At 30.1% G+C, this 13,901-nt stretch overlaps 2 protein-coding genes across 2 annotated transcripts; one reads left to right on the forward strand and one right to left on the reverse strand.

Annotated features, from left to right (window-relative positions):
* Positions 1–1,098: 1,098 nt before the first annotated feature.
* LOC125067782 (protein kish-A) lies at positions 1,099–1,768 on the reverse strand. The gene is made up of 3 exons (XM_047676544.1): positions 1,566–1,768; positions 1,379–1,488; positions 1,099–1,277 (listed from the first exon to the last, which is right to left on the reverse strand). Exons 1-3 carry the CDS (start codon positions 1,566–1,568, stop codon positions 1,172–1,174), a joined length of 219 nt encoding a protein of 72 aa, XP_047532500.1. The 5' UTR covers positions 1,569–1,768; the 3' UTR covers positions 1,099–1,171.
* Positions 1,769–2,239: 471 nt separating this feature from the next.
* On the forward strand, positions 2,240–4,317 carry LOC125067641 (protein prenyltransferase alpha subunit repeat-containing protein 1). The gene is made up of 3 exons (XM_047676342.1): positions 2,240–2,487; positions 2,568–2,962; positions 3,039–4,317. The coding sequence occupies exons 1-3, from the start codon at positions 2,411–2,413 to the stop codon at positions 3,905–3,907; spliced, it is 1,341 nt and encodes a 446-aa protein (XP_047532298.1). The 5' UTR covers positions 2,240–2,410; the 3' UTR covers positions 3,908–4,317.
* Positions 4,318–13,901: the final 9,584 nt, after the last annotated feature.

Genomic DNA, 13,901 nt, shown 5'->3' on the forward strand with positions numbered 1-13,901 from the left:
CAATTTATTGTTAGATTATCAATTAACATACTATGAACATTATTAAAAAGAAATCTTATGTTATCTTTATTATCTTATTTTTTTTTTTTATTGACTATAATTATTCTATTGTTTTATCTCTCAAACTAAATATAATATATATTATACAATATATACCATTAACTATACAAGAAACACAATACACAAAATCCAATCATTATAGAGTCAATATAGTCATTGGACTTTTTGTATTCTAATTGCTAACTCATACTTGGCTCTGTAATCTGTACGACAAATAATTGATAAATTACCATGATTAATATTAACTAATAGATATAACAAGTCCGTCTTTGGCAACGCAATTTTTTGAGGCTAGTCTCATATCCAGAAAGGATCTTCTCATTTACACATTTATCAAGTAATTTGTTACTATATACAAACACCTCCATAACAGTTGTAATAATATGACTCAATGCATCGAAGTTAATTACATATTTTTTTAGCAATAGCTTGTAGTTGTATGTGTGTCGCTGTATTTAACTATGTTAGCTATTTTAGAGGACTATGTCTAGACTGATTTATGCTCTAATTTATAGATATGTTAGAGTTTTAATATGCACTAGGTTTTCAAGACAACTGTAATGATAATATTACAATATGATTGAACAGCTCTTAATAAGAAATTTTGTACTTCAATTAAAAATAAAGTTATTATTTGAAATTGTTTGTCTATTAATGTTTTAGATTTTTTTACGGCATTTATATAATCTTGTATCGTACATACAATTTCATATTTTCAATCCAATTTTGTTACCTCAATGATATATTCATAAAAATGAATGTTCAAAGCAATGCTGAAAAATATTTTTCTTTTAAAATCCAAATATTTCATCAATCATAATTGGCACTTGTTAACATCAGCATGTAAGACTGTTGCTTTATTGATAAACAAGTTATTTTTATTTCGAAAAATATTTCAGTGTTGATTTTAAATTGTAGCATTGATTACTGTTAGATTTTGTGACTGTTTTATAATCTCTTTATATTATACTAGTATGTACTGTTTTTCATTAAATTTTTATCTGTGCTAGAAATGATTCATATAATAAAAGAAATACATAAATAAAAAGTTTTTTATTTATTTATCATAGTATATTTAATGTTCCTTAATATAGATTCTATAATTGATCTATTACGTCAGAAAAAGTATTGTAAAAGCCATTATCACACAACAAGTTGCCACATAGGGAGATTTTCGTTCACCAATTCGTGCACATTTCCAAAAGGTTCCAAAAAGCCTGCAACAATATCATTATATGATTAGTTACATGATATATATTATTATACAATTAACTCTTATACAAAATATATTAAAAACAACAATCAAACAGAAACTTACCCAGTTTTATTGCGGTCTATGATACTAGGGAAGAATGATCTTAAGTATGCACAAGTGCATATTAAGAGTAATATTACGGATAATAAACTTTGAAAGTTGAATATTGCACTCTGAAACAGTAAGTTAAGTTATTGACAATATGCAAATATCGTATAAATTTAAAAATCCAAACTTCAATTTTACTTACCATGCTAACTTAATGTAAATATTGTTATATCAAAATATTTGAATATGCTAATTAAAAACAATTAGTAAAGTAAAGTACATAGAAATTGAACTCAATTCGTCATTAAGTGGGTCATTCAGAAAATATAAAACTAGAACGAGTAAGGGTTTCAGATTCAGACATTTAATGAAATAAACAATTCTCAATTATCAATATGACAACTTTTGAGATTTGACACATTTATTGACATTGACATAATGTTGACATCGTAGTTCGTACAACGTAGTTAATCATGACTACTAATTATTAAATACTGTTTCTATTGTCTTTGATTTTTGATCAAGCGAAAATTGTTGTTTTAAGTTTTAGTAAGTTGCAATTTAATAATTGCAAAATAACCTGTTAGTTATAATTTTTTTGAAAATGGTCGTATCGTCATGTACTAAATATCAAACCAAAATTTTATCTACCACATTAGAAAATTTCCGTAGAGGGAAAAGTTGGACTGAAAATGAAATGTAGATTAGAAGTTTCAGCTTGACATTAAAACAAGTACGGCGTGGCATACTGTTTACGCCTACATTCTACTGTTAAACTGTTTCACTCGTGCCTTACATTCAAATGCTTTTATTTTTCAGTAATTAATTATTGTCTATGTTACTCTTTTCGCAGTGTGAACTTCGCACAAAATTTGTCTCAGTCTATAAATGTTTATGGAATGTGTTAAAAAATAATAAACATATATACGTCACACATACGAAAATCAAGACAAAAATGGGTTAGGGTAGCTTTTTAAGCATCTTATCTTAACAAATAATTAAGGGTTAAATTATTTTAGTAGTAGTTCCTAAAAGACAAGATACACAATGGAAGAAGATAAATTTGCTTTAGTGGAGAAAATAATAAAAGACGTACATAATGTTTTGTCTAAAATAGCTGATTTGTAAGTAAACAATTGGCAAAATTTCAATTTCTTTGTTTATATCTTGAGTTTTTTGTTTTTTTTAAATGATATATTTTCAGGTATGCCTTTGATGTGGTTCCTATGGATATTAATTTTCAAAATAAGTCGCCTGTCCTACATTTGGAAAACTGCTTAGGCTTAGAATCTTGGTGTGTTAAGCATGTGTATATGTATTGTTATTCAGAACTTATGGATAAGTATAGCCCTAAGTTCAAACGCAAGTCGAAGAAGATCTCAAATATAGATTCTGATCGTTTGATCAGATTGCTGAATGTGACAATTTTACTTAATCCCGAAATAAATTCTTTATGGAACAAAAGACGTGATTTGGTGCTTGGACTCTTGTTAGATAAGACCGTTGAATTGCATTTCATAAGACTCGTTCTGTCAAGAAAACCTAAATGTAATGAAGCATTTGTGTATCGGAGATGGCTTCTGGAATCCATTTTTCAGGGTATGTACCTTTACAATGATGAATAAATATATTTTTAATAGTCTATTTCTGAATTGTAATTGTGCGTTTGTTTCAGAAGAGAATTATGAAAGGAACAGCATTGAACATTTAATTAATGATGAATTAATTATTTGTGATTTAGCTTCAGATAAGAGTCCAAATAATTATCACAGTTGGAATCATCGGATATGGTTGTTAAATAAAGTAAAAACAATCTCAACATATTACGATCCTAATGCCCTTTACATTAAAGAATATAATTCTTCAGAGAAATGGACATCAAAACATGTTTCAGACTTCAGTTGCTTTCACTATCATCAATATTGTATTAAAAATCTATATAACCTCTGTAATGACTCTTGGAAAAGTCTTGAAAAAACATTAAATATTAATTTTAGAAAAAACCTTGTTAGAGTTCTGGCATCAAACTTTCCAAAGGATGTAACAATTCAGGCTTCAGAGGAAAATTTACTTGGATACTCCGAGGAAAACTTAATGAACCTCCTACTTTCTTATTCTAATAAAATCTGTAATTGTAATGTGAATTATGTGCAAATGTGTAAGAAAATAGAAATTTTATTTCATGCATTGGTATTGAATAATGAGTTGATATGTTTCTATAAATACCATGAGACTTTGTGGTATCACAGAAGATTTATTTTGCATGAAATTATTTCAATCATGTATGAACACTTTGGTCTTGTCAGATATAATGGTGCACTTGTCAAGAAAAACTGCAAAATTTGCAACTTCGATGATATGAGACAAAAGCAAGCTAAAATTGGAAGGTATGACACCAACCATATTTACTCGAATGTATTGTTTAATGTTATTCTCTCACATGAAAAGCAAATCATTGAAGAGAGACAGAAAGATGGAGATCCCAATGCAGATAGACATGAGAAATATTTGAAGTTTGTTGAAGGTTTTAACAATGTCATGTAAAATACATTTTGTGAGAGTTTTATACTAATTCATATTTTACGAAATGTCATACTGCAGTAGCAATCATTTTGACATCTTTAATGGTTCCATATTACAAAAAATATTTACCACTTTTCCAATTTTCTATTATAAAAAAGATTATATTGTAGTCATGTAAGAAAAATATACTTAATATATGAGTTTTAATATATAAAGAGTCACATTTTAGTTTTTTTAATTTTAAGTGTATAGAAAAGACAAACTTTTAAGCAATGAATGATAGATGGTGATATATAGATATTACATATAAAATGAGTTAGAATTCTGCTAGATATGATAATTGTGTGTTATTTAATTACACAGTAATTTGTATTAAATTTTATTGCTGTAATATAGAGTTGTGTATGATATTATGTTTCATTGGGTGTATTTTATTTAAAATAATAGACATTTCCAGAAATTCAATAACTGTTTTATTAATGTAATCTATTTAATTTTTAATATCGGTTGATAAGACTATTAAAAATAATACAACCGAAACATGAATTTTGTTAAATATTCAAAAAGATACCTCAGTAAGTTTCTTCAATTCAAACGTAAGTTATTTTTTTCGCGTATTAGTTTTTCAGCATAAACATTTTGTTGTATCACGCCGCTAGATGGCGGCGTATATAGCCGACCGCCATTTTAATATATCTATAGGCAGGACGACGTCGCGTCGGTCGCGTTTTGCTAGTACATATTATATCTTTATATGTATAATTCTTCGATACATGCGTAAATCACTGAACTAATAAATGGCTGGACCGATTTTAATGACTTTTTTGTGTTCGAGTGGGTTTGAATTGTTGAAATGAATAGGGGGGATGGCGTTGTAATTGAGTTAAGGATTTCTTAAAAATAAAAATTAGAACGAGCAGCTTTTCTATATGTTATACGAACTTAATTACAAAAACCATATTTATAACTCAATTTAACAATATCACTCACCTATATATCTCGACATGAGGAAATCGAAACTAGCGATTACATAGGGAATAGGAGGATATTTTGCTATGCATAAGGTACCTACTTCATATTTTTATTGTGAGGCTTATACCAATAGATTACTTTGAAATGATCTTTTTTATTTTATTCGGATCTTATTACTTAAACCGTTGCGACATTGAGACGTTCTTATAAAGATAAAGCTCTGTTCGTACATTATTAATTGTTAATGATACCAGTCTATAGCCTACAATTATTTCTTACCCCTTTTACGAAAGATTTATAGTTTTTGCATGGAAATTATGCTTTTTTCGTAAGTGTTAGATAGAATAAATTAATTTTCTTTCGTGATCTTACATTCAAACTTCGTAATTTCATATCACAGGAGAGAATCGTGGTGTTAATTTAAGAATACTTACTTATTTTTTTTTTATATTGTGCCATTAATATGATTAAGCGAGTCGAGAATATAAAATTCTAAACCTATTCTATTAGTTACAGATAATGTTCTTTGTTCTCGTGGTCTTTTTTGCTGGGACCTATTTAAAGTTTTCCTGGACAAAATTATTAATTAAAATGCATCCAGTAGTTTATATTTGAAGATTTTAAACATAAAATCAGCATATATATTTTTTTTAGAGTTTTCATGTAATTTTTTCGATATAGGTATAAATAACAGCTTAGAGCTTATATGTAAACGCAGCGTTATACATATTTATCTAGGTATATTAGATAAATACGATTTAAATTTTAAAGATTTATACTTAGTAAGTTTTCGTTCTATCAAATTTAATAGACGCGGTGTGGTATGAATCCATAAATAAAAACGTTTGTCCAAATATTTTACAGCTTTTTTTTTTAAATCATATGACTGCATACGCATTACGCAGTTTTAGGACAGTCGAGTACGTTCAATATGGGTCAGGAGGCTCGTACATTGGGAGTATCGTTGGCAGCACCTACTACATCCTTACAACTGATTAAAGTTTAACTCTTTATGATACAACTTTGAACTCTAATACTGTAGCAAAGGATCGTATTTACAATAATGGTCAGGTGCACATAGCATCGTAGGAGTTTAGTCGTTTGTGACGTCACAACAGTGTCGCGCGTTCGCGGGTTTTCGATCGATATTCTTATTTGAGTTCGAGTGATTTCGTGGAAAGTCGGTAGGGCCGAGTGACGCTGACACCACGTGCGAATTACGTAACTGTGTTGGCAGGTACAACAACTCATTGACAAAGATTTTATTTGTGTAACGAAGCGCTGATGTTATTGATAATTTAAAATGGCAAATCATTGCTTAGACTTGTTCAAGTAAAAAATAATAATGCACATACATAATGTCAGTGACACCTACTGCATAATGAAAGGATGTCTCAAGTAGTAGAGATTTTAATCAGGCTTACTAAGTTAGATAGGTTTCTCATTATGCATGAAAGTAGAGAAGGGTTACAGCTACGCAAAGGAAGACATTTTTACATCATTATTAGAAGGAACACGTTCGCATATTTTTATAAAAAACGGTACCCATGAAAGATGAAACGACACCAAAATATTGCTACAGTTGGAAATGAGTAAAAAAAAGAAACTGAGATCCGTAATTTATAATTATTAATTTTTTTCTAGTTTCGACCATATTCCACAGAGGCAAAAATCATTCCTGCTGTCATAAAATAAAAATCTTTAAATAAATAAATATTCTAAAAAAACTTAATGTTATATTGCCACTAATTATATATTTTTAATTTTATTAGACAAAAAATTGTAAGAGGAAAACTATCAATGACATTATTTCTTTCATTACATTAGGTAAACCCTAAACCCATCAATAAGTATTTAGCTGAAATGACAGTTTTTATTTATACGTGCTACAGAAATTTAGTAAGCATCTTGTCTAACACAAGTAGACTTCAAAAATGCCCATCATGCGTCTACGTGTCAAGCAAAGGGAGACATGAAAGTATTTTATTTTTAAATTTACTTATATAATGTTTTACCATTTTACACTCACACCTAAGCACATAATTTTTTTTTTCGTTTTTCATATTTGGATACTAAGTACTCATTATGTATTGTCTAAAAGTATTAAATAATAAAAACAATTTGTAATTTTATTTTACTATCCCCGTTAACAACATATGTATAACAGCTGTAAAATTTACATGAATTATTACTTAGTAAGTTACAAAGTAAAATACACTTAGAAGTGGAATAAACATGGTTCAAAAAACTTGTAACGATGTTATGGCAAATTCGAACCTTATCTTAGATATAAATCATATAAAATCATATTAATTAAATTAATGTACTTGTAGTATGGGTAGCAGCTTTGTACCTACGTCAATTAACGTTTTGCTACGACTCATGCTACGAATATTTCCTTGTTTATTAATATTATTAGTTTTAGGCTATAAAGTAGGCATTTTAAAAATTACACTCAATATTCGTATATCCCGACATCGTTTCTAAAAATGTAACAGTAAGGAGACTAGGCCAGTGCAATAATTGCATCCAGTTTAACCGGGTCCGATCGATGTGAGGGTATTTACCTCGCCGGGCGAAAATAATCCGGGTGCCGGTGATGTCAGAAGACGTTTCTAGTGCGCCTGCGTAGTGAACGTGAACGTAAAAATGTGTGGATGCGCTTTCGAAGCCTTATTACTACTCGGGCTAACACGACGAGCTTTCGTTGCCTCCGAAATCGTGGTGGCGCGGTCGCGAGTGTAACTGTATCAGTGGGAACATATCAGTGAGTTTTCCATGTGCGCGCTCGTGCCAGGCTTGTGATGAGTGGTAATCGTGCCGTCTGCAGGGGCGCCGGCCGGCGGAGGCATGTCCTGCGGTTTGTAGGTTGATGGCTCGGCGGCGAGGCGCCGGGCGTCAGTCGGTCGCCGGGCCGCGTAGAGCCGGGCGCGCGTGTGCGAGATATGGCGCCCCGCGGCGGCCGGTGAGGCGCCGGCCCCGCCGACCGCCTCGGGTCGACGGGCCAGCCAGGCCAGACGGACACTCGTCCCATCATGTCCTTGCTCAGCGTCACAGGTGTGTAAAGATGTTTTCGCGCCACTTTCTGTGAATCTTCGTGTCCGCTCTTTGTTATCGTCTCAAGGAATTATTTTCGGTAGTTAGGTCGCAGGTACTTACTCAGAGAAAACCTTTATTGAATGATGCCGTCCCAAAAATATTTAAAAACTCATAAGTCAGCAATAATTATTATGAATGGGAAAATGAAATCACAGTAATATTGTCACATATTTAATTACTTTTAATTAATTCTTATCTCATGTATTTTGTGTAAACGTTATTTTTAATTTTGTTGATGATTGGCAGTACACACTCTTTGTTAGTCACAGGTGTAAGGCCAGCATACACGTTTATTTTTAAACAATACAGTGACTAATGCAGATTTATCACATCACAGCTTTTCATATCGACCGACACCTTTTAAACAAGGCATTTTATTCCGTATCCTTTCATCCTTTCAGCGAGCAACGCTTATATAAATAGGTTGCTCGAGGCTCTACATTCGCTTAATGGTTTCCCATATTTGAAGGTGATGAAAGACGAGGTCGAATACCATATTTCCAGAAATCATTTTTATATATTTATTGACGATTTATTATAAAGTATATACCGGTATATAATTTGTAACAAATTTCATAATATAAATTAAAAAAAAAAGTTTTAAAAATTTAATTTACGAAAATAAAATGATTTTTAAGTATAATTGAAAATGAAAATTGATAAAATTGTCAGGTTAAATTTTTGTTCAAAATAGGCCATGAGTTCCTATTGAACCGTTGCTTTATATCTATTCCAGGTTCCGGTGAAGTTTTAGTCTACTATTTGTATCAATCTATCACGTATCTAATAACAAATGCAGCGGAGTTGAACGACCTATACGAAAACGGAATATAATTCCTATTTATTCGTCTAACTTGTTAGGTATTCTCCGAAAATCCGCAGTGCAACGCATTCATTGTAAAAGCTAACTTAAAATAAACCCATTAGGCACAATTTCGGTTGACGTTCTCTAAATTGTGGGTTTGAAAATTGCTACGTTATTCGGTGCATTTACGAACAGCAACGTCTGGCTTCCATTTCTGATTAATTGAAGCTTACATTTTGAACGGCAATTAATTATAAAATAACATTATGCTAATAAATAGGCCTGTTATTATAAAATTAAACTATTAAGTCTCTATTAAATTAACGAGTTCACAATATTTATTTATAGATTTTATTTACCACAAATATAATTTTTAATTGTATTTTCAGATGAAGTATTTTTTTTTGCTATGAAAAGATATGTAGTTTATTTAATGTTAGCACAATGTCTGTTGCTTATAGTTAATGCAAGTTTAATATTGATTAGTTTAGTTACCTAATGGTTTCCTATTAAACTGTGTATGAAGTACCGTACCGTTGTATACATATTTAATTATAAAATATCTCATGTATGTTTGTAGTATATACTTAGGTTCAGTTAAGTAACGTCGATCGTTAATAGTGTACAAATTATATAAGTATTTTTAAATTACATTTTCAGAGCAAACGCGTCGCAATTGGGGCACGTGCTAGTGACGCAGGTCTTGAGAGCAATTCGTGAAGCGTTTTTATTATTTCAGAAATTAATTTGGGATAAAAAGCATTTAGGACACTAAAAAAATTATAATAAAATAAATTTCGCTGTATTGATTTTTTTCAAAGTAATTCTGAATTTTAATAGTCATAAAAAAAGAGTTACATATGTATGAAGATTAGAGGTATATAGTTGTTCTTAAAAGGTCTTATTAATATATGATAGAAATAGTCACGTATCACATAGATAACGCTATTCTATGTTTTTTGTCGAGATCTTAAATGCTGGAACTAAGTCTCCTTCACACAAGTTGAACATTAACCATGTTTGGCCCCTTGCCATACAAACCTGATAAATTATTTAATATTATAGCTCTATCGATATACCAGTACTGTACACACTGTATTAAGTTCCTAACTTCGATTTTATCTTTTAATTCTAAGGTTGGGTATATCATAATAATAGCTTTTGATTGTAGTTTTAATAACAAATTGTTTAATGGATTTGATACCTCGTTAAGCATGCGCGAAGGTAATATATTTTAATTGTATATTTACTGTCTGTTTCTATTAAATATAATCAATAAAATATTAATAGATAGATAAGATAGTAGATAGTAGTAATTGTAGTTAAAGATATGTTAAAGTTTTTATAAGAAGTTATACTAATAAATAAAAACCAACTTATCTAGATTTTTTTTGTATAGGAAGTAAGTAGTAAAACAATGTTGTGTCATTTTCTTTTGAATATACAATCAATTACGTCAGAAAGAGACATCGGTGTTTATCTAAACACCTGCTAAACAAAGCTTATAAGGCTCATTTTGTCTATAGTTATGAAATTATTTGTCCTGACTGACTGACGTACACCCAAAACTGATTCGAGACAGCTGAAATTTAGATCTTAGATTTATTTGATAACGCATCCGCTAAGATTTTTTGGAAATTCGCACTTTAGGATCGGGAAATTTGGCGTTGTATGAACTTTGCCCGCACGAAGTCGGGACGGGCTGATAGTTATATAGATAACCACAAAAAATTGGATCTCCTCTTTTCCCAATCAAATCAGTAGTTATCACTTGTCATTTCAATTGTCACAATCCATGTCTGAGTAAGTTTTTCCTTTTATTCTTTCCCTTTGAAGTCTGTGAAAGCGTTAGATTTCTCCAGGGAGAATAAGAAGCTTTCTTTCATATCTGAGGGCTTTAAATGCATGAGTAAGATTTATTTCAAATACAAATGAGTTTCTATATTTATGCCTAGTCGATCTCCTACTGCTATCTAAGTGAACATTTACTTGGTATAAAAGACATGGGCATTGAACACATAAAATATTTAAACCTGCTAATATGTTTCCGTGCGATGCTTTGAGGGGAAAACTGTCTGTGAAAACTGGGGATTGATTAGTTCGAGTTTTTCATTAGCCCTAAAAATGTTTCTGTTTCAACTGTTTAATTTTGAATTCAATCAAATTTTTAATATCGTATGTAAAAAATCACGCCAAATTAATCTTATATTACGATTGAATAATATTTTTCTTTTATTTTCTTTTTAGTTCTCGCTCTTTCGAATTGATTTCAAAGCGTTATCCGAATGTTAATGTCCACTTCCACCTGTATATTGAATGAATGAAAAATTAAAATTGTTTTGTTATTTATACAATCACGTCTCGTCTCTCTATAACCATTTTACATCTATATACTATTATACTACTATACATGTTAGATGGGAGGTTCTTTAATGTTGTACAAAAACGTATGACAAATCATCATTTTACAAAAAACTTTTCAGAAACTATTTAGCTGACCAAAGTCTTATTTGGCAAAAATATCGTTTTCTAAAAGTCTGAAAATCAACGGATACTAACTAATCACATTAATTGTCATTTTATAATTTAGTTGACTTGAAATTTAGTAAACTTATATAGTCGTGTTTTTAACATAATATTTTAAAGGCTTTGCTACCTTTACCAATAAATCTTTTGTAGTGACTGAATGGAGCTGGAGAGTCGGTGACACATACAGGTTTAATACAGGTTCAGAGAAACTTATAATATGTACCTAGTTTAATATTTCATGAGTTAAAGAACGGTAATGTCACGGTAAAGGTGAAAGTCATATAATGTTCAGGCAGACCCTTTTCGGACCGTAAATTAATGGTGGTCGTCCACGTCGCCCATGCCTTAAGCCGTTAAGCCTTAATATTGAATCTATATACAATATAATAAATGTTCAACACAAAGTTTATATTGAATAATTTCAAATAGTTAGTAATATTGTTTACAGAATTACTAACATTTAGATTATATACAAGACAAAGGTATGTTTTATAGTACAGACAGTCTTCAGTTGCATTTAAAATGTTTTTATTTTTTTTTGTAAAAAATATTTTATGCTTCGTAAAAGTCAACGTTAGCTAAAGTAAAAAATTTTCTGATAAATTTTTCAAACCAACGCAAAAACCAGGTCATTATTTGCACGTGGCTATAAAGTCATAGGTGTAAATAGGTGACATTGTCTTTAGTTACCTAGCATTCTTTGGAAGGAAGCGACTGGCGAATTAGCAATAAAAAGTCACGTAAATATAAAGTTAACAAAGCTCTTTGTAATAACTCAGTATCTTAAAGATAGATAAAGATACTGTCTTTCGTGACAGAATAGAGTTCAAACTTTAGAAAAAACCGGATAGATTGAATACTGCAAGATAACGCTATGTAGCATTTATTAAAATTATATATATATGTATGTGTGTGTACACTTTTAAAAACTTTTAGTATACATACATATGTGTCCGTCAGTTGGCGCAGTTTTTGATCTGAATAAGCGTAGTTCCGGCTTCGTAAAAAAAAATCTCCAACATAAAATGTTAAATAAATGTTGATCATTTCTAGAAATAAAAACGTAAGTGTTATTATTTTTTAACGAATATATGTTATTAATTTATAAAGTGTTCTGTTTGTATTTATATAATTTTATCGAGTATCGGATGCAGTGGAACTAAAGGCTATTGCATAATAATTATTATGAGCATGCAGATACAACAAATTACGAAAATTATTCATATAACAAAAAAATTACACCAAGAGCTTGGAGTATAGAATAAAAAAAATACAAACGATGGAAGTATCATGGCGTGTTTGTTATCTGGAATACATTTTGAAATGAAATATTTTAAAAGTACTGTCTTTGATTTCGGAACGTTGTGTTGAAAAAAACGTGTATAATTCATATTGCAAATATTACATGAAGTTGTAAAGCTTTATCATGTTTTTTAGAATATTTTGAATTTAGAATCAGGAACAATGAACCTTAGTTAATGTTGTTTGAAAGAAGTTGAAACTACATGTGACACTGCGCTTCCTGTATCGTGCCGGGATCGGCGTGGGATCGAACATTACATCCCTCGCGCGTGAGATAACCCTGAAATACTCAATACAAATACACTTCAATCGGTTTTTATTTTTATTAATAAATGATTATTTTAGTATACAATGTAAAATATATTTTATTTTTATTATTATTGAATTTATGCGATATTCATACTAATAAAATTTAACGTATTTTTAAATATATTTCGTTTTATTATTAATATAATTAAGTATGTACATAAAAGTAATTTCTAAATATTTATTCAACTGTATCAGTTCAACGGGACTACTAAAATACATCATGCTCAAAATAAGGTCAAGTGAGGGTTGGATGAGAGTCTAGTTGAAAATTAATTGTTTTTTTTTGGCAAATATTAATACGATTTGTATATTTTAAGTAAATATTTGATCAACAGATATAATAAACATAGATATTGTTATAAATGCTGGCTTATTATTATTATTAATTTATAATAGCAATTATTTTGTATTAAAATGATTTTATTGCAATCTCTACGCCGACAGAAAAGGAAAGGTGTTTTCAGAAAAATACCCCTTAGTGCAAAATATATTAGTAAAAAAATATATCTATTAGATTTTGCTCAAATAATTAATGTCCACCCGCGTTTTCGCCCCCGGACGTAGTGGTAGGTATATACTCTATAAACATTCTCTACCCTTGTCAACGTGTATGCAAAATTTCATAATGATCTGTTAAGATGTGAAAGTTACGAACAAACAAACTAACTTTAATGTTTATTATAATATTAGTTAGGATTGGTTGGCTTGATAAGCCGATAGAAATTTTTGTTTGTAAATAACACACTTTGTGTTTTTTACAAACAAAAATCATTACTTTTAACTATACTTTATTTTTTTAGTCTGGAAGTATCAAAAGACGAAGTGTGTCAAGATGAGACGTTTTATAACGCGACTCGTCGTAAAAGCGTAGCACTTGAGGTGATTCCGTTCATTGTGAAACAACCATCAACCTACGATATAACCTTTACGAAATGTCTCGGCTTAATTTGTAATAAGCATTTAGACGAATAATTCTTATCTATTTAAAGAAAGTTTTGC

Source organism: Vanessa atalanta, chromosome 12 (genome assembly GCF_905147765.1).
Source record: "Vanessa atalanta chromosome 12, ilVanAtal1.2, whole genome shotgun sequence".
Lineage (NCBI taxonomy): Eukaryota > Metazoa > Arthropoda > Insecta > Lepidoptera > Nymphalidae > Vanessa > Vanessa atalanta.

What these genes read in the sequence shown, in the direction of transcription:
- LOC125067782 (XM_047676544.1), bottom strand. An exon ending in ATAGACCGCAATAAAACTGG is followed by an intron (nt 1,278 to 1,378) that starts GTAAGTTTCTGT and finishes ATATTGTTGCAG; the next exon opens with GCTTTTTGGAACCTTTTGGA.
- LOC125067641 (XM_047676342.1), top strand. Translation starts at nt 2,411, where the DNA reads ATGGAAGAAGATAAATTTGCTTTAGTGGAGAAAATAATAAAAGACGTA. An exon ending in TTGTCTAAAATAGCTGATTT is followed by an intron (nt 2,488 to 2,567) that starts GTAAGTAAACAA and finishes ATATATTTTCAG; the next exon opens with GTATGCCTTTGATGTGGTTC. An exon ending in TCTGGAATCCATTTTTCAGG is followed by an intron (nt 2,963 to 3,038) that starts GTATGTACCTTT and finishes CGTTTGTTTCAG; the next exon opens with AAGAGAATTATGAAAGGAAC.